The 19,826-nt window shown below is 35.4% G+C and overlaps 1 protein-coding gene across 3 annotated transcripts in view; it reads right to left on the bottom strand.

Moving 5' to 3' along the window:
* TAF2 (TATA-box binding protein associated factor 2) overlaps positions 1-19,826 on the bottom strand; it is a 61,463-nt gene that overhangs the window by 33,827 nt on the left and 7,810 nt on the right. For all 3 annotated transcript variants that reach the window (XM_067290219.1, XM_067290222.1, XM_067290220.1), the window contains exons 4-15: positions 17,635-17,753; positions 16,136-16,277; positions 15,527-15,758; positions 14,046-14,230; positions 13,367-13,480; positions 11,751-11,850; positions 10,065-10,150; positions 5,224-5,359; positions 3,833-3,987; positions 1,824-1,938; positions 1,614-1,723; positions 764-829 (exon numbers count right to left, since the gene is read on the bottom strand). In XM_067290219.1, coding sequence (XP_067146320.1) covers positions 764-829; positions 1,614-1,723; positions 1,824-1,938; positions 3,833-3,987; positions 5,224-5,359; positions 10,065-10,150; positions 11,751-11,850; positions 13,367-13,480; positions 14,046-14,230; positions 15,527-15,758; positions 16,136-16,277; positions 17,635-17,753 — 1,560 coding nt within the window. The remainder of the gene's footprint in view (positions 1-763; positions 830-1,613; positions 1,724-1,823; positions 1,939-3,832; positions 3,988-5,223; positions 5,360-10,064; positions 10,151-11,750; positions 11,851-13,366; positions 13,481-14,045; positions 14,231-15,526; positions 15,759-16,135; positions 16,278-17,634; positions 17,754-19,826) is intronic.

Below are 19,826 nucleotides of genomic sequence, written 5' to 3'. Positions count from 1 at the left end.
ACCAATCTACCATTCTTCAAAGAGACACCATTAGTTTTCAACAACAGATTATTTACTTTACTTTACTTATCAGCCAGCAAACAAGGTGCCAACACCTTCAATATTTCTGAAAGCAACACTGGTTCCAGCTCAAGGAGGGTACAATGGGTATTTGTTCTGAGCAAGAATTTGCTTGCATTGAGCCGACCAGTTCCAACTGAAATTAATGCTAATAATAATAATAATAATAATAATTCTTTAGTATATAAATTTCAGCACAAAACACTTGCACATCATTAAGTTAAACCTATCTCAGGTTTCAGGAACTTGTCTATCTCAGTCTTAGTTAAATGGTTATCACTGAGATCCAACAAATTTGCTCTGAATTTGTTCCAAGCAAATTCTATGGCAAGGCAAAAATCGCAATCAACACGTCTTCATTAGGACTTGTTTACATTTTATCTGTAAAGTCACCTCAAAGATATCATTAGAAATGCGTGTGAATGAATCTGGGCACATATTCTTTCACATTATCACGACTGACTCCATTTTTTTCCCCCAAAACTATTTACAGTAGTTAACCCATACATTTTGCACTACACCAGTATTTTCCCAGCTATAGAAGAAAAGTCTCAATTAAGGCAAAGAAATGTAGTATAGTCTTGAAATTTGTCAGTCACATAATGAAGTAAAATGTTACTATCAAATCCTTCAAAATATCATGCTTGAGACAATCAGAATGTGGATCTGTCTCACACTGTAAAACTCCAACAAACAAACTTACTCCATGGCAGAAAGGTCCATGTCCACCTCTTCTCCATTCATCAGTGGAATCTTTTTCTTCTTATTTCTATTTTTAAAAATATCAAAAAACTACATATTTAGAAAACTACCATATCAATGTAGGCATGCTTAAATGAAGTTCAATTTTGCAGAAGTCTCTGCGTATTTTACCACACGTAACAATAATGCTCTCTCCAGGAAAGAATATTCGTAGTGAAAACCGAGAGCTGACAGTGTACCACTTTGTTTAAAAAATAATCATCAATATTTTCCATTGGCTTAAAATAGACTCCCAACATGTTTAAAATTACACATACACATACAGCTTTGAAAAGTAGGAGCCAAAGTAGCTATAAAAATGTATTAGAAATTGAGAGAATCTACTTAGGAAGTATTTTATTTGTCTTGCTCATTAGGCTTAGTGAACAGCCCTGGCACTCTAAAAGAAAATGAAAACTACATGTTTTATTCAAACATCCTCACTTGAAATATTCTTTGCTGCTCACATTTGTTTTCCCTCTAACTGAGATATCCCATTCAGAGGCACTTTGAATAATCTGCTGAAGAGAGATTTCTCACTCAACTCTTATATAAAGAAGTTCTTTATAAGATTTTTAAAAAGATTTAAGACCTTTAGTCATAATTTAGAACTACATATAAAATGTAATGTTTCCCACTATCCATGGAAGGCAAGGAGAGTAGTAAATTCTTTTTTTTCTCCCCATATATCATAGGTAAATCTTATTCAGTATACAATTACAAATGTTAAAATGCATATATCTATCATCAATGCACTGTACCTTTTCACATTTCTACACTCATATCTATGCAGTTCATATATTAATTCTTACCTTCTACTTTTAGAATGGCAAGGTATATCATGTTTAAGACTATTTTCTTCAATCTGCAGTGTGTGGTTGAATGATCCATCAAGTTCTTGCACTGTCACTTTAAGAGGACCCTTAATGTTCAAGAGATTATTTTATTAGCATTAAAAATCATGTTTATTAATGCAACCTCATACTCATAAATTTAGGTAAAATATGGAAAATTGACCCTACCACATATTTCTGAGTCCCAGGAGATGTGTAATCTTGCTTTATTTCCAATTCCAGTACATTCCGTTTTCTATTAAATGCAAAGCTACCATAAAATTTTACCACTCCACTCTGATCCCTAAAAAGTAGTATAGGAATTCTAGGGCACAATGCAGTAGTTACAAACAAACATAACTTTCAGAGTCTTCACTCACTTTTTACATTTACTTTAAGCTTGTTTATTCCTAGAATTTCTTGTTTCAAGAAAAATCGGGAAACAAAAACACCACGTTCCTTCCAGTCCCATCAAAGTTAAAGCACTGTCCTGAGAGAACATTTTCATTATTTTTTCTTTACACAGGTTTTAATGTACATTCACACAACATACATAAAAACCAGAATATTCTATTGAATATTGTGAAGTACAATGAAAATCATCTATGAAGAAAAAAGTGATTATGAAAAATTTCTTGAGTAATTCCAATATGATTTGTTTTTCTATACACTTCAGGTAAATGAATTTCAGGGGAATTCATTAACATTAACTTATGTAAAACATTACCTTATGTTTTCTACCCAGACTATATTTAACTCAATTATTTTATTTCAGTTTTTCAAATTGGGTCATTGTGTGTGTTCCTAGGTACACAGTAGGACTGAAAACAAGTAATGATCTCACTCAGCATTTTATCACAGGCAAAAACTACTTCAAGTCAACCATTCCTGTGAATAGGCTCATCATTATCTGTGTGACAGCCATTACTGCATTTTATTTATAGTAAAACTAAAACATTAGAATGAGCTCTTTTACTCTAGTACATGCTCCCCAAAAGTCTGACACCACATGACAAAAGCAAGGAAGGAAAGTCTGTTTTTTTATATCCTGACATTTAATGGAAGAGTCACCAGACTCAAACAGACATCTTATACTCATGTGACTTTTCTCCCAAAACATGGGCTTTTGGTGAGATACCTGAGACAGACTGGTTCTGTTCACAGTGGCTGCCTTCATAAAAGTCCTTGACTTTGCCATAAGGTATTTCGATAGAGTGCTCATGTACAGACAAAACCCCAATATTTTCCAAGTGCTTGGCCCTGCTAAGTATGGAAATTAGAATAAACAATGTGATATATGAAAGACCCAATGCGTATTTATACTTTATGAATACTTTGATCCAGATATAATACTAGCATCTCACATTATTTATAAATATTAATTTTAGAGTGTTTTTTAGCTTAGATACTGAGAAGTACTAATGTTATTTATGGCAAAAGTAATTTCAAATAAATAATCCCTGAATACAAATATCTACTTCTGTTTTCTGTTAGAACAATAAGATACGGTTTTGTTGCAGTCAGGTATGACTTCACCTGCAGTCACGTTAATTAAAATTACCAATTAAATGTAAATGTAATATGTAAGCAAAGCCCTGTAAAATGAAGCAAGTTCAAACTCAGCCTCCTATCAATCTAAAAAAAGAAATTTCTATTTTGTGATTAATATCACTGAAATTTGAAGAATCTACACACAGGTTTATTTTACCTGAAATTTTAATACTAATACACGCTACCAAGCAATATATTAAATTTAGTGTATTTTAAACTATCAGTCAGTGATCCTATATTACTTATTTCATGGTGATTTACTGGAAATCACATCTGAAAATGCACCAGACTATAGCATTTTCCATGTCAGACTTCAACATATTTCTGCGGGCAGTGTCCTCTGGATCCCTTTAGTATAATTTGGCCTTAAATTCCACCAGAGTTCCTGTGCTTCTTTCAAAGCAAAACTTAAAAACACAGCAATCCCTTCTAGTAAAGAGCACCCAAAAAGCTAGTATACTCTAAATGACTATGAAAGGAGTGTGAATCTGTGGCTCATATCTATTTCTGATTCAAAGAACAATGTACTTAACTGTTTAAAGCAAAGATATTTCATATCTTTCTTCACATTCCTTTAATAGGGCCAATTAAAAGAAAATAAATTCACTCTCCATATTAACAATCCAGACCAAGAATAAAAAGGATACACCCACTGCTTTATTAAAGGTTGGATGTCTTTGCCAGAGACATTTGAGATAGATTTCAAAAAGCCAGATGTGGAAACCAACATCTGACTCCACATGTGTGACTGGAACTTCTGAGACGAAGCAGTGCTGGCCAGACTCAACAACTTGTTGAAAACCTAAAACGATAAAAAGTTACTTTCATTACTTTCCCTAAGAACTTCAATATACAAAATAAGCTTTTCTGTTTAACTGCAGCTGAACAGCAACCAAAAGGCGAATAAACTCCATCTTTAATACCTGGTTTCAGAAAAAATTGTCTTTTAAAATAGCAGAATTGTGATTTGCAGATAGGAATGCATCTGCACTTAATGCAAACCATCCATGATACTAAGGAAAAAACCCACTGAAACTGAAACCAAACCAATACCCCCAGCTTCTTAGCATGAGAAATGTTTACTGGGGTAATGAAAATAAGCTAAAATGTCTTCTCATCACTGCTACAGGCACAACTTAACACACAGCTTTTTAATAAACAGAGCTGAATACAGACTTGAATACAGAAATACATTTTGGTATCCATTCTCTAGCTCTAAGCACATCAAAGGCACAATTCACAGCCATGTAACTTGTGAACTTTGTCACTGCAAGCATTGGTGGCTTTTCACACTCCTTCACCCCTGTATTATCGTTTGGCCATGTTTTTAATCCATTCGCTTTACCTGAGCGTGCTTTTTCAAATAACCAACTTTCTAGGAGTTGCATATGCATCTTTTTCATAACCTAAACCCAGCACTTCACGTACAACCTTACCATGCTCTTACTCACAGTCCATTAGAAGACTATGAGCTTTCAAAAGTTACCTGTAATAAAACAGATCATTGAACTTCCTGAGTTTTAGGTACAAAACATTTCAGTTTCAGTTTAACAATTCAGAACAAAATGACAATCTTCAATTGCTTTTTTCTAATACAATGATCTATGCTCCTGCTAGCACTGAAAATTTTACAGAGTGGAGAGAACAGAAGTTGGATTCTAATTACTTTCATTATTTATAAATTTTATTATGTTAGCCCACAGGAACACTAGTTATGGGTCAGTAAATAAGTCTGTGCTGGAGCAGGTTGTCAGTGTTAAAAAAACAGTCATGGTAACTAAAGGCAATGAAATTTCTTAATATTAAAGAGAATATGCAATATATAAGATATATAATACTAGTTATGTATGAGAATATAATAGCTAACCTTATTCTAACACAAATGACCTGCATTTTATGTTCATTCTATCCTGCTGAAACTGAAAACACAAACAGAACCCTATGGTGACTTATTTTTCTTAAATTTCATTTTATAAATAGAAATTGCAATTTAAGACAAAAAGTTGTCTATATTCCACATAGGCATTTATACACCTACCTGTAACATGAACTCCATGCTGATCCTGTTCTCAATCAGTCTCATAACAAGATGCGCTTTACACTGGAACATAGTGTAATATTCCCACGACAGTGTATGGGGGTGTTTGATAGAAAAATGTAAATGTGATGCAGGGCTGGAAAATAAAAAGCAGCTCTCTATTTTGAATTTTATGGCATGAAAAATAAAATAACTTCTAGTAACCAAGACAAATGTGCACCAAAATTCATATTGCTTCTGCCACTTTAAAGCTATAACAGGCTTATAATGATTGCACACTTGTACGAAAAGGTTACCTGGGTGTACATACACTGCACACAGCAAGAACTGTAGAGAAAATGGTGACAGATAATACATGTTGTATAGTAGCTTCTCAAAAATAAAGTGGTAGCAGTAAAAACCAGGGCAAAGAATCTATCACTCATGTCCCGCACGAACTGCATTACGCATGAATTGACATTATCCCTGCTCCGCATCTGTTTAAAAGTAATTGTACATACTGAATATTTTATATTTAAATAAATAATTCTTGCAATTAAAGAAAAATAAGTGTTCTAAGGGTCACGGCAGACTTTCATGTGATGAGCCAAAGGAATTGCTTGGTTTTTGTTTTAGTTAGCAACTTTATGCTTTCAGTACTTTGGCACATTGATGTCTTCTAAATCAGATATCATGCCAAGGAAGACTGTGCAGAGCATCATGTTACGGGAGCCACACTGTTTCCATAACCTGAACTATATCTGTTCTCATTCACAGCTCTATAGGATGTCCGTGCAGACATACCCTTTGTGTCTATAAGCAAAATATTTAAAATGGTTTAATTTCATCCGATATTGGAAGACAAACAAATGGTGAAAACTCTGAAAATTTTTAAAAGCAGAACTGATTTCTGGACAGCCTTAGTGGCTGTAAAACAAAAACAAAAACGGCCTAATTCTGATAAGCTTTAAAATTAATTTTCTCCATCAAGTTTTACATTTCAGAACACAAGCTCTCTAACTGTTGAAAAGTAACTGTAATACTGTACTTGAGAGAAATCAGACCTTTTGCCCACTTCTCAATTATTTGAGAATTTTTTTTTGGAGATAATTACATTTGCAAGTCTGAATTTATTTCACTAAGACTGCAGCAACTGTATTTTGCTACCTTTTTTCTCTGTTATTTTTATAAGGCAATTGAGTTTTCCATGAACAAGTAATAAAACCTTAAGAAACTGAACCCACATTGTCTACTTCTTAAGTAGTAGAAATCTGGATTTGTTTTATGCTGGTTGGTGGAGAATCACAAGTTAGCTACTGTGACACAGAAAATGCCAGATACTTAAAATTTCTGTGTTTGAAACTTTTCCCCAGGTGACTCTTGCTTATAGATAACTTAATTAAATGACTTGAAGATGGACCAGGCACCATATTTGACCAAAGGCTTTAAAAGACGACACTGCAAGACAGAAAATAATTCATGAACTCTAGCAATCAAAGACAAGAGCAATAAGCCTGACCTTCCAGTGCCAGCTATCTCAGGAAAAGTCAGATCCTCCAGCACCCTCAAAGACCTACTGAACAGACCATTTTAACTTTTGACCAATCTTTCCATGTGCTTGCAAAGATGTACGCCAGCAGGAAGCATTATGCCAGCAGAGGACCAGCACCTGGCTCCTTGTCTGCAACTCTTCAGGGTTTCAGGAGATGGCATGGACCAAAGTAGCTGCAACCCCTTAATATTTTTTCCATCTTTTTATTTAGTGGGAAATTTCCTTGACTTCACTCATGCATGACTATTTAAACATATTAAGATACAAGAAGAAAAGTATCTCTAAATTTAAGCAAGAGCTGCACTTTTTAGGTGTATTGAGTATACGAATCAGAAGGTAGTTGGGATTACTACTTGCTGTTTCAAGTAGGTAGGCAGTTGTTAAACATCTCCTTATCAAATTGTCCTGTTATTTTGGATAATACTTCTGTGTTCCAGGGTATGGAAGAATTAGTAACCATGAAAGAATTTAAATGTAAGAAGGAAACTGAGGTTGTGGCTCAGACATTATATAATAATCTGGTTTCAGTATGAAACTGTTTATCCAGCTTCAAATTATACACTTGATTGACTTTGGTAAAATTCTTTTCTTGGAAATTACAACCAAGCCAGGACCCACATTCTTGGACTTCTTAATTTTACTAAGTGTTGATTGATTTTGGTACTAGTTACACTATTTAACTGCAAATCAATACTAGGACCAGTTTGTTTGCATTTGAGAAGTATGTTTTGTAGTTCATTCAGTACTGACACATTTCTTCTGATTATATTTTTCTTCAATCATTAGACTTTTAAAACTTACACTGACCTTTCATCAAATCAGATTCAAAATTAGCAATAAGGTCCTAGAACCTTTGTGAAACTGGAAAAACTACCACCTCTTCCAAGAAAGCTTATAATGTTCATGCTCTTGAATGCATTCCAGACATTTAAGGTAAACCTGTCAATATGCTTCTTTTACTTTAAAAACCTAAAGAAATGTACACAGATATATTTCATTTTTACAGCAGAGTGGTACCACCACAATCAAAGAATGAAGACAACCAAAATCAGAGGGGAGAACATAAGACTAAAACGTAACAAGCACAAAACTTCATTTTGAAACTCTCAGCCATACAGCAGTCAACCTGCAGAGTTTCCTTTCTCTTACTATCCCAAACTCTGGGGTTTTTTTGTTTGTTTTTTAAAGAAATGTTGTGGATAGCAGTGTTTGTGTTTCACTACACACAAACAGGAAGAATTTGTGAAACCTATGCTTTGGGCAAAAGTGAATTCATGTTTCTGAAAGAAGCTTTTTTTGTTGCTTTTAGGTTTTTTTTTTTTTTTTTTTAGAAATTTATTTCCAAATTCTAATTCTAATTTAGTTAAAAAAAACAGACTAACAATTAGCCTAACTTTCTTCACACTATTATGAATTGGGAGTGCTGTAATACAAATATGCCTGGCAGGAAACCATATCATAACCACTATAACAAAGAAACACAAAAAATATGTTGGAGAGAAATGGTCTAGCCATTGTCATTATAAAAATATCCTCCCTAAATATGCACCACTTCCCAAAGTCAGAAATGCATAAATAGTTTACATACAAGGGAATTTTGCAACCTACAAAAAATAGCAAGTTGTAATTTGTTTCTAAGTGATGTTATGATTAACAAGTCCAAAATATAATGAAGAGTGCAGTAGTGAAACAGATGTAGAAAAACAGAATATCTAATAGTGATGCATCACACACTGGCAATACACACATTTAGCAGCATGAGAATAGGGTTTTGTCAATTGTGTCTGAATCTAGAATAACTACAATAAAACTATTAAACACTTAACACTAAAATTAACACTTAAGAAGTGACTTTTTTTTCTAGTGAATTCCTTTTTTTAAAATGTGCCCTTTTTCTCTAGTTTCCTCTAATCCTATTAATCTGAATTTAGTTTCCCTGTACAGGAGAATATGCTGCCAAATTGTACTGCTGTCAGTTAAAAAGCCTGCCAAGACCTAATTCAGCACCCTAAATTTTGTTTAAACAAAGACGTCATCGACAACAGGATACCTAAAATTACTGCTACTAGCTGTGACTTGTTTTCAGAAGTAAATGCAACAAGACCATCTAGGTACTGCTTCACTACTCGCAAGAACAGAACAGTGAAGTAAATCTATCATAAGCAGACAGGTAAAATTGAGTAACGGCCTGGCATGCAAACACACGAGCTGAACTGAGGATTGTCAACATCCAGAAAACTCTGTAGTTGGTGAGGATTCACCTGGCTGGGCAACTGGCCAATACATCTTAGCCTTGATTTTAGAAGACTCTTCCTTCTTTTTTCATCTCTCAAAAAGAGATTGCTATTCAAATTTTAAATTGGTTATTTGTATACTTGATTCAAGTCTAAGACCAGGGCATTTGATTTTAAATGGACAAAACCCTGGATTTGCACACCCTCAAAAGCAAGCTGCAGACAACTGAGGTTATATTTTCATCAGGCAGGGACTTCTGCCGCAATACCAACTTCAGAAGTTTACATATTTTCCCACTTCACCTGCATGATCCCAACCTCACAGTTCTGTCCTGACCCTAGATGCAACAGGGCAACTGCCTGTGAGGCTGTGTCACAACCCAGATTAATTTATCCAAGGGGAAAAAAAACCCCTACAAATGTTATCACTGAAACCTGGATCATCTTACAAATCTGGCTTATAGAAATACTCTCCCATCTCCAGTGGTTAGCACTATGGAGTGGGCAGTACAGGAGTATCAGGAACGGGGTAAGGGGAAATTTCTCAAGCTAGCACTACTGAAGCTACAGTTACTGGGAAATTACAGACTCAGACAGTTCACATTTATCAATGGGTGCTTCAGAGAAGACTGGTCTGGTACTATTTTTTCCCCCCTAATTGATATGACAATTTCAGTTTAAGATTGCAAGGTGCTAACTGGCAGTGGAAACAAAAAGAGCAAAGAAAAAGAAAACTGATGATACCTGAAAAAGCCTAAAGGTTACTAACCACTCTAGAAATAGCTCAAGTCAAAATTCTGGTTCCATCTTCTCTCTCATCCTTACTATTAAGTAGTTTCATAACAGTATTAAAAACATTCATGATACTTAATTCCCTTCAAGGTTTAAAGTGAGAGAAAAATAAAACAACAATGATACAGTATACTCAAGATGTACTTTACGAGACTGGTAATATATGCCTTGGGCAGCTGAAGTTCTTCAGCGTTTGGCCTTGTGCCGCACAACACACCCAAGGCATATATTAATGGCCCCATAAAAACATATCCTGTAATGACTTGCGGCTTAAATAAACATACTTGTCTTTCTCTTTTCCTCCTCCGAATATTGGATGCAGTAAAACTCCACCAGTCTTCAGTTCATATGCCACTATTTGATCCAACTCCTAAAAAGTACAACATATGGAAGTAAGCATAATTTTGAAAAGTAGAGGGATTATTTAAAAAACACAGGAAAGCTCTTGACCTCATTGTTCAAGCCATACCTCCTAATGAAATATGTTTACAAACACACAGCATTTTAAAATTAGGGATGTTCCTCAGCACAGCAAACAATAACAGGACAGTAAAAATTAGTAGTTAAAATTCAACTCCAATATATCTAAATATCACCGTTCACAGAATAAGTTGTCTCTGAGCAACAAAAATAAAGGTATTCACCATTTCCTTGCAGTGGAAAACAATACTGGGTGTATCCACACAGTAGGTTGCAGCAGACAGACATTCACCTTGACCCATGTCTAAGCCAGACAGAAGGCTACTCTGAACTGGAACTTGTGTGGTGCTGTGCCCATGTTAGCAAGCACGCTTCAAGGCAGGATGTTTGCATGGACTCATCATCATCCAACAGTCAACATGGCTGTTGGATCAACTCAAGTCAGGTTGAGCATAGGCAGAATGAACCGGTGCCTATCTGCAACCCAATGTTGGACAAGGAGTTTCCAAATGTTGATATATTTTGATAATATTGACATATCAAATTACATGCTTTGATGTACTGATACTACATTCAAAGTAGTAAGGATGGTCACTGCAGAAATGGAGGCTATGACAGCAGCACTTCTCAATCCTTTGTGAAAGCACTTAAGTAACTCTTAGGAAGGGACGTGAGCAACTAATACTCAGAAGCTACTTGCTGCACACAGGAGTGGGTTCCCAGACAGATCTTCATCCTGTTCTGCTGTACTCTGCAGCACTCACACCTTTAGCATGGACAGCATAGGACTGATGAGCTGAGTGTGTGTTAGGCAGATAAGGGTATAGGGTCCCTGAGCGGATGAGGGATATAAGGGAAGCCATTGGGCTAGGATTCTAGTTTTGGGGAGGGGGAGAGTAAGAGAATGTAACCAGAAGGATAGGAGGAAGATACATCTCTTTCTATAAATGAATGCCACTAGCAAAGGACGAAGACTCACTGCTGTTATCACTAGTCAGTGCCTGCTTCCTAGCATTACATTTGGAAAACTTTGGTACAGGCAGAACATTCTTTTCAAAAACATGATTCTTAATGGAAATGAAAAAATAATTTTTTTAATGGAAATGTAAGAATCTATTAACTTCCACCAAGAACATCAAAATCTTCAGGCCAAATAATTCCATCCAGTTCCTATTCCCATCTCCAAAACCAACCACAATACTTTATTTCAAAAGGAGGTACAAGAAATCTTGAAGTAAGCAAGCAGAGAAATATCTGGGCACCGAAGAATGTCTCTCTTGACTCACTAACACATTTTTGTGTAAAAACCCAAACAAAAAGAAGAGAAATAATTGCATAGGGAGACAGTGAAAATTATTATTCATAAGGCAGTCACGGAAACGTATTTGGGTTAATATGTTCAGTATTTTTTTTAGCTAAGTTTTGTTTCTACTGAACATCTCTTTAGATTGCAATGCAGAACTATATTATCTTCTGTTTTTATATTGTCTTCTTTGATGCAAAATATCTGAAATGTATAAAAAAAATGCTACTTTATTATGTGATATTACCTGTTTAATCCAGTGGCGATACTCATTAACACCAAAGGTTTTCTTCATCCAAAGGCCATAAATATAACCTGAGATTCCCTTTAGCACCCATTCATCTGACCTACAATAAGAAAGAAGCATGAATTACAGCACTTCAGCAGGTATTTCGTAAGGGATGGTATTTTCAACCAGCTCAAAATAGCCACAAGTTTCAGCAGGTTATATAACTTCTAAGTCAATAGAAGTCTGATGAGCTGTGAACCAATTTATGTAACTTGGCACCTAGAAGGGACCGATGAAACTGAAGAGCCAATGAAAACTGAACTTCTACCACAAAAGTCCAGATTAAAATATAAAACCAAACTACTTTAGCTGAAACAGTAACAATAAAACAGTGGAAATGGACACTAAAGTTAAAACAACTGCTAATCTATATAGTCTTAATTACTTGATACCCATTTCAATGTGACAGAGATTTGAATAGACAAAAAAGGTGTAGTACAAAATAACCTTCAAAGTAATTTACAGAGAGAAGCGGAGAGCTTTCAAGGAGATCATCCTACTTCTATATATCTCATAAAAAACAGGACTAAAATACATTGAACAGAACATCTACACCACACATGGAAGTTAGTCCCTGCACAGCACCCATTTGTCTCATATGCACATGTATTCTTCTGATGCCTCCCTGCCCTCTTTTCTTCTTTCCCTGCCTAGCTCACAATTTGGTGGATGGTGGTATTTAAATGCCTGTTTTGACAGCTGTGCTCTAAGAGAGAAAAATATGGAGAAAAACTACAAGGTGAACACCAGTTAGAATCCTAAGTGTTAGGGTGGCACACAGTATGAGGATAAGAGCGAAAGAACACCACAAAAGGGAATCATTAGGAGGGAGGCAAAGACTCTTCACCGTGGAAGTGCACTAGTTATAGCTATCAGAGCAGTTTCAAGCAGAGATAAATTATACTAGTACAAATTTCAGTTTAAAAACACATTGGTTTGTTTTTTAAGCCAAGAATTCTCTGGGACACACACTGCACCATGAAACAAGTAATAGGCCCCTTTAGGCTGAAACATAAAGTGTATGAAAAAGGCTTTAAATAAACACTGATCAAAACTGCGAGGAAATGATGCAGGAGATATTCTGAGGGAAGGAGTTATAGGGAGCTTACTACCCAAACCAGTTTAACCATTTAGTACGAATTTCTCCATTCCCCTTCTCCTGAACTCCTCCTTAACTTAGTAGATCTGCCACTCAATAAATATTACCTATGCAGGTTGCGCTTCTTTATCCAAACTATCTGATAGAAATTTATTGATGATGGGAAAGAGTCTCCTCCCTCTCTCATTTCCAGATGCCAAAGCTTACTACAAAATTCAGAAACAATGATTTCAGAGACATGTTCAACCATCCCACTCTTTGGAACCTTTATATCTCCTATTCCCCTTCCAAGCAGAAAAGCGTTCTCAATTTTCATTCATTGTGCTGATTTTACTATTCTTCTGCTTTTCTTTTTTTTATTTCTTCTACAGTTACTGTTTCACTTATTCCCCAGGTAAAAAGCCACATGCAAATTAAAATTTCAGTTTCCTAAACTTTTAGCATTTTCTGGACAGTACGACAGTAACATGCTTACCAAGACATTCTGGATATAAAACATCCAAAAAATTGTTGGGCCAGAGCCTGTGCTAAACACCTCCTTGTCAGTGGAGTTTCATCTATAATCATTGCGCTGTGTAGGAGATTTGTGCTAGAACCCATAAAAAGGAAAACAACACAATATGAGCACAATCTACAAAAAATTGAAATAAGAGACCTTGCTTTAAAAAGCAAAAGAAAAAATAAATCCTCCACTGGTTTTCCAAAGAGATATTAATGTCTTTTTTAATAATCTTAATACAGGCAGATCTCCTGCCATTATCACAAATACACAATTTTGTATAGAGCCAAAGTAGTTGTCTTAACTGGTGAAACTGTTTGGGATTCACAGTACCCTCTCTCCCAGCTGAAGAAAAACAAAACAATCAAACTTCTGCACTTAAGTTAATCTTAAATATTTCATGCATGGCATCTCCAATTCAGAAAGAAAATCTCTGGCAATTTTTTATTAAAGATACAAATCCAACATCTTTGTAATAGATAAAATTGGATTTTTTTTTAAGCCTATATTCACAACAAAAGCCACTTTTTTCAAACTAGGAAGCCTAAAACTCAGGCTATAAAAGTAATACAAGCTTCAGGTATATCTCAGTAGTCTTGGATCTGGTGTTTCTAAGCTCAAATTTTTAGAAGGTATAATTTTCTCAAATACTAACCTAAAAATACTCATGGATGCATAAGCAGCTACTTCAACATATGCTTCATCTATGAAAACAGTCTTGAAACAGGAGTACGGATAGCGACAGGTAAGAATCTCCTCGTAAAATTCAAATACCTCATGAAGGTATGACGTGGTATGTTTGAGCAATGGGAGAAGTTGAGGTAAGCAAAAGTGAGTCACCTACAAACAAAGCAAAAACATGGTACAAGACTGATGAAAATATTTAAACCCATAAATATCAAGTTTATTACATAACAACATAAAAAACCAAATAGTGCTGCCACAGAAATTTAACAGAAAACAGCATTTTTAAGCTGTGATAATGATTACCATGGAAGAAAAGCACACCAGGATGCCAATCTTAATTGTGAAAGCAGCAATAGGAAAATAATTTTTTAGCAGACCATGCACAACGACGACATCTACCTACTGATGTCTACCTAAAGCACATGACATTTTACTTTGATTTTGCAATCCAATGTCTTTTAGAGTATTATTTTTCTTTTAGGCAATAATGAATTAGATAAGTGCAAATCAGTCCATCAGTGCTACTGTTCAGAAGAGGATTTGATACAGCTGAAGCTATAAGCCACCTCTGATATTACTGTTTTCCTTAAAAAGCAATGAGGCAACCAACGAGAGGTCAGAACAACCCAGGCGTAACTCCACTTACTCCAGCAGTGACACAGGCACCATGTTTAGAACGATCACTTTATATCTTCACACCTTTTAAACTCCGTAGCAATTTATCAGTTTGGGTTTTTTTAGATCTTAGCAATGGATAATTTTTTTAACGGCTATTACCTTTCACTAGCGAGTATATCCCACCAGTAAAAGGTAACAGAACACCATCACTGAGAACTCAGATCTGCTGTTTGTCCTTGGATCAGATAAAGCACAGCATCAGCACTTCCCAGCATCTTCCTATCATGCTTTCCAAAGGGGAGTATACAGGCCAGTCTTCACGATGAAGAAGTAATTTAATCTGCCTACCTAGTCCATCCTTACTCAGCTTGAAAATACAGATAAAAATATAAGTTGGTAGATTTTACCACAATGGGCTAAAACAACAGTCTGTTAAAAATGAAAATGCTATGTCCAGATTAGTTTGGAATACTACTGAACTGTGCAGCAATGATTTTTAGCTACCACAACTAATGGGATGGCTTTAAAGCTATTTTGAGAAACACATTGTTACCAACTACAAATAAATTAGCCCCACAAATTCAGGCATAAATGGAATTATTGCTCATTTAAAGGAATTAGAATTATTGGTCATTCAAAGGCTTTACTTTGCAGATAAAGAACTTTAAATACAGGCATTACTGGACAAGTTTTATCATAACTGTACTAAGACAGGCCATATCTAGACATATATATTTTTGATCAATATATACTGGACCTCACAATAGGTAGCAACATAAAAATAGTTATAAATTCTTTACAAAAAAAGGAGATCTCTATGAAGATTATTACCTCATGCATGTATGGATCAACAAGGATTTCAAAAGGTCCTATGGCCAGGGAGATATTAGAAGCTGCAGTTGGAATAGTCAGCATGTAATGAAAAGTCTTCTTTCTCATATCGTGGGTATATACGGTTTCCACCAAATCTCCATTTGAAACGGCCACCATTGCAGCATCTACAGTATACTCAAGTTTCCAGGTACACAACTCAGAATATGAATCAACACAAGGAAACCAAAACCTAGGGAAGTTAAGATTGGGGGGAAAACGGTTAATAATTATATTTCTCTTTCTCACAGATGATGTTTTTCTCAAATTCCAAACTGTATTCTTAAATACTTTGTATGTTGACATTCTAATGCCTACTATACACCAATACTAGCACCAGTTTCTTTGTCACTATCTCCTACTGAGCCGTAAAGACTAGAAATCCTAATTGCTTCATTAGATGCTACTTCATGCTCCTGGTGAGTTCCTTTAAAGCACAAATTAGGTTTAGGAATTCTTAGCCTTACAAGAAACTATATGAGAATTCAGAGAAATTACTTGTATTTCCTACACTTGGAGACTGAATAGGAAATGTTTACACTAATTAACTTGCAAAGACATTTTTCTTACCTTGTAGAATTTTGATAACCACATGAAAAGACATGAGCCCCTCTTTCTGCCATGCTGCCCTCCATATTGGGTACCACAAAATGAAGCCCTCCTTTTGGCTGGTCCAGAGAAAAATTTATATGCACCTTTAGGACTTTTAACTCTGCAGAGGTAAGACAGAAATTAGAGTAAATACATAACTTATGCAAAAGTTATTTCAGAGGAATCATTCAGTTTTGGACTCTTGGTCTACCAAGACTATACATTCCCTTCATTCTCATGGACCTCCACGTTCTCTTACAAAGCACAGCTGAACTTACAGAACTGAGACCTCTTAAGCCTAAATTAAAGGATATGAATTAATAAGAATCTTTTTTTGTAGCATGCTGAAGTGATTTTCCACAAAGGGAGATCATTGTTAGGGTACAACAACCGCAAAAAGATTCTTTACTATTGGGGAGTAGGAAGATGAACTGTAATTCCAGTTGCAGTTTTTATCAAATAAAAACATGCATGTAACATAAACATTCTTAGAAGACATTTTATTGTCATTTGCAGTTTCTTAAAACCTCTTATTATAGTTAAAGCTTTTCCTGTAACTGAAATGTCTTTGCTTTGGTTTAGTTTCACAGAAATCTCACCTATGAATAGACTGGCAAGAAAAGAAATTCAAATATATTGTGAAATTTAGCCAAAAAGTCTCTTTTCAAAGTTTGAATGCCAAAATATGGTGAAAAACTCTACCTGTTGGAATATTATTCCTTCTACTGATGGAAGTAACACAACAGGAACTTAAAAATTAAAAGAAAGTAACAAAAAAATTATCTTTCCCATCTGGAAACACTGCATGAGTCAGTCTCATGATGCAGTTTTTTTTTCCTCCCTGTTACCACAGATCTCACAAATCAAAAGGAGAAAATGATAAAATCTTGTAAAAAAACTAATATAAGAAACTAACAAAATCAGATAAGAAAATAATCAACTACGGAAAGTGACTTATTAAAAGAGTTATTTGTTCCAGGACTTTGTATTCCAGTTTATAAAGTAGCCTACTTTTCACTATCAAAATAATTTTAAAGTAACCCTCCTTCAAATAATACACCTTTTTAAACAACATGTAAATAGACATATCTTTGTGAATTCTTTCCTTTATCAGTTCACCTATACTGCAAGTAGCGTCAAGCAGTTATAATTTGGCACCCAACATATCCCATTATACCCACAGCCTCATGTATACTTTGGGGATCCTGACTACCAAACAGCTTGTTTTTAAAGAGTGCTGAGACCTTTTCTCAAGCCACTTCTCCCTATTACCAAGAGGTGTGAAGGTATTTTTCAGACTTTAGCTGGAAAGGTATGAGTGAGAAAAAAGAAAAGAGTAACCACCATTTCAATTATATTTATAAAATAATGTAAGGCTATTTATATTCATTTAAAATTACTATCTTCCTATGCAAACTCCCAGCTAACAACTGTGTGGCACCTTAAATTAAACTTTCAGTATGGTCTCTTTACTTTACCATCAACATGTTTCCACAGCTCCGAGGGAACCTTAATGCAGAGCTCTCCATTTCCAGCATCTGGGTCCACAGCACTGACTGCAGCAGCATAGGCATTGGAAAAATAGTTGAGATTCCTCCTGTCAGAAATACCCATTTAATTCTTAAAGTATATGCTGAACTACAAAAAGCAACTTTTAAAGTTATATGATTTCTATACAGAGTTTCATGATGAATGTTCAACCAAGTGCTGAGATTTTTCCCCCCTCTTTGCTTGATGGATAGGAATAGTTTTATTTCATGCTCTTTTATATGTCATATAAAATTTTAGATGCTAGAGTTTTGGCTTTAATCCACAAAAAATATATATACAAATATTTTATTTTTAGTACCTAGAAACAAACTAAAAAATTGTTACCATCATTTCTATGCATTCCTTTTATTTAGGATGCTTACACAGATTCTTGTAATCAAGTTTGAGCTGTTCAAGTTACTAAATATTAGCTGTTATTGACTACACATTTCATTACAAAGTAAAAACATTACTTGAGTTATGATTTATTCTTAATTTTTTTTTCCCTGAAAGGAACAGGAACATGAATGTGTCAGCAATTACAGGAGTTATCAGAGGGATGGCAACTTCTCAACTTTCGCTCTAAAGAGCATTTGGATACTGAAAGATTGACCAGGCAAGTTTGAAAATATCCTTGCCTTTGCATCTTTATAGCTTTTACACTCTTTCAAAAGGATTTTTAAACTTTGTAAAACATGGACACAACACTCTTCTCAATTCTAATCCTCTAACACATGTAGTTCTTCAAAAGCTTGCACAATTCTGTCCCGAAGAGAAAGTGTTTTGAATTACTCATCACCATTTTTTTCCAGAACTACTCAGAATATTTAACTGTGCCACTGGTGAACCCAACCACTGTGGATCCAGCCACAGCTGCAATAAAGGGTAAAGCCATCTGCAGCGTATTGCACCCCCATGGAGCACGCTACCTTTTCGCTGTGGGTCCTTTCTTCCTCAGAGGGCCATGGAATCTAAAGTCCACCCAAAGCAGACATGATCTCATTTCAGAATTTTACTTTCTTTCTTCTAACCATTCACTATTCACCACCCACAGAGAAAACAGCATTCAACTCAATTTACAGTACCTTACTTGAAAGGATGAAGGGTAATTAACCATGCCAGGATCCCAAAAAGTCTAGGTATGCCAAACTCAGTGCTTATATTCCTAGCCTTCCCCATCTGAGACTTAACTAAAACACTGAAATATATTGAGAACATTTTCATGCAGTTCTTGATCTTTGGCAATAACAGCGTGCACATTCCCTGGCACCACTACCAAGACTGGGAATGTCAGGAGCAGTAAACCTGTCTACTTTGCTTGGAAGCTTCTGAAAATGGAACGTTAATAGTAGATTGGAGCATATGAGTATAGAAACTCCAAAATCCCAGGTTTTAATACATGATCACTTTATCCTTGTCCATAGCTGAAGTGCACCTAAAGATAAGATATGATACCAAAAAGTTTTAAAAGCATGTTGTGCTGCAGAGAATGAGCTTGTGAACAGTACACTGAAGTAACTTAGTGTACAACTCCAGGACAATTCAAACCAACCTAACTTGGACCTGTTGTACCATCCCCTAGTCTCAGCCACATATTCCCTCATTCAGGAGACTACTGTTCATCTGAACCTACAGTGATGCAGCTGAAAGCTGTAAATGAAAGAAGAAAAAGTCTTTTTTTGGCAGACCTGGCTTTCAGGTAGTTTAGCTCTTAATATGACTTATTGAGGGGTCAGAGGAGTTCTAGTATGGATGCAAGGAAGAGTGTCAGTGGGACCACAACCACCCCAGGGGATGTTGCTTTAAGCTGTCTTGAAATGGCATACTAGGAAGGCAAATACCATTTGAAAAACAGTCTTAAAAAATGACTGCATGACTGAAAAATATCTCAGTAATCGAAGAAACCATCAATAGAAAACAATAAGACTTCTGTTTTGGCTCTGAAGTCCCAAGGTTTTTCATTTTAATGTACACATGATCTGGGAATTCACTGGTAGGGGATCCCTTTCCAAAACATCAGTAAGAATTTGCTCCAGTTTGTGGATTTTGGTGAGCTTGTGGTTACACTTTAAATATCAACAGTTCACAGATAGGAAAAGGTTATGATTTTATAGAAAGAAAGGTAGACTCTGCTGGGCTT

Source organism: Apteryx mantelli, chromosome 2 (assembly GCF_036417845.1).
Source record: "Apteryx mantelli isolate bAptMan1 chromosome 2, bAptMan1.hap1, whole genome shotgun sequence".
Taxonomy (NCBI): Eukaryota; Metazoa; Chordata; class Aves; order Apterygiformes; family Apterygidae; genus Apteryx; species Apteryx mantelli.
This window is presented reverse-complemented; position numbering and strand designations above follow the sequence as displayed.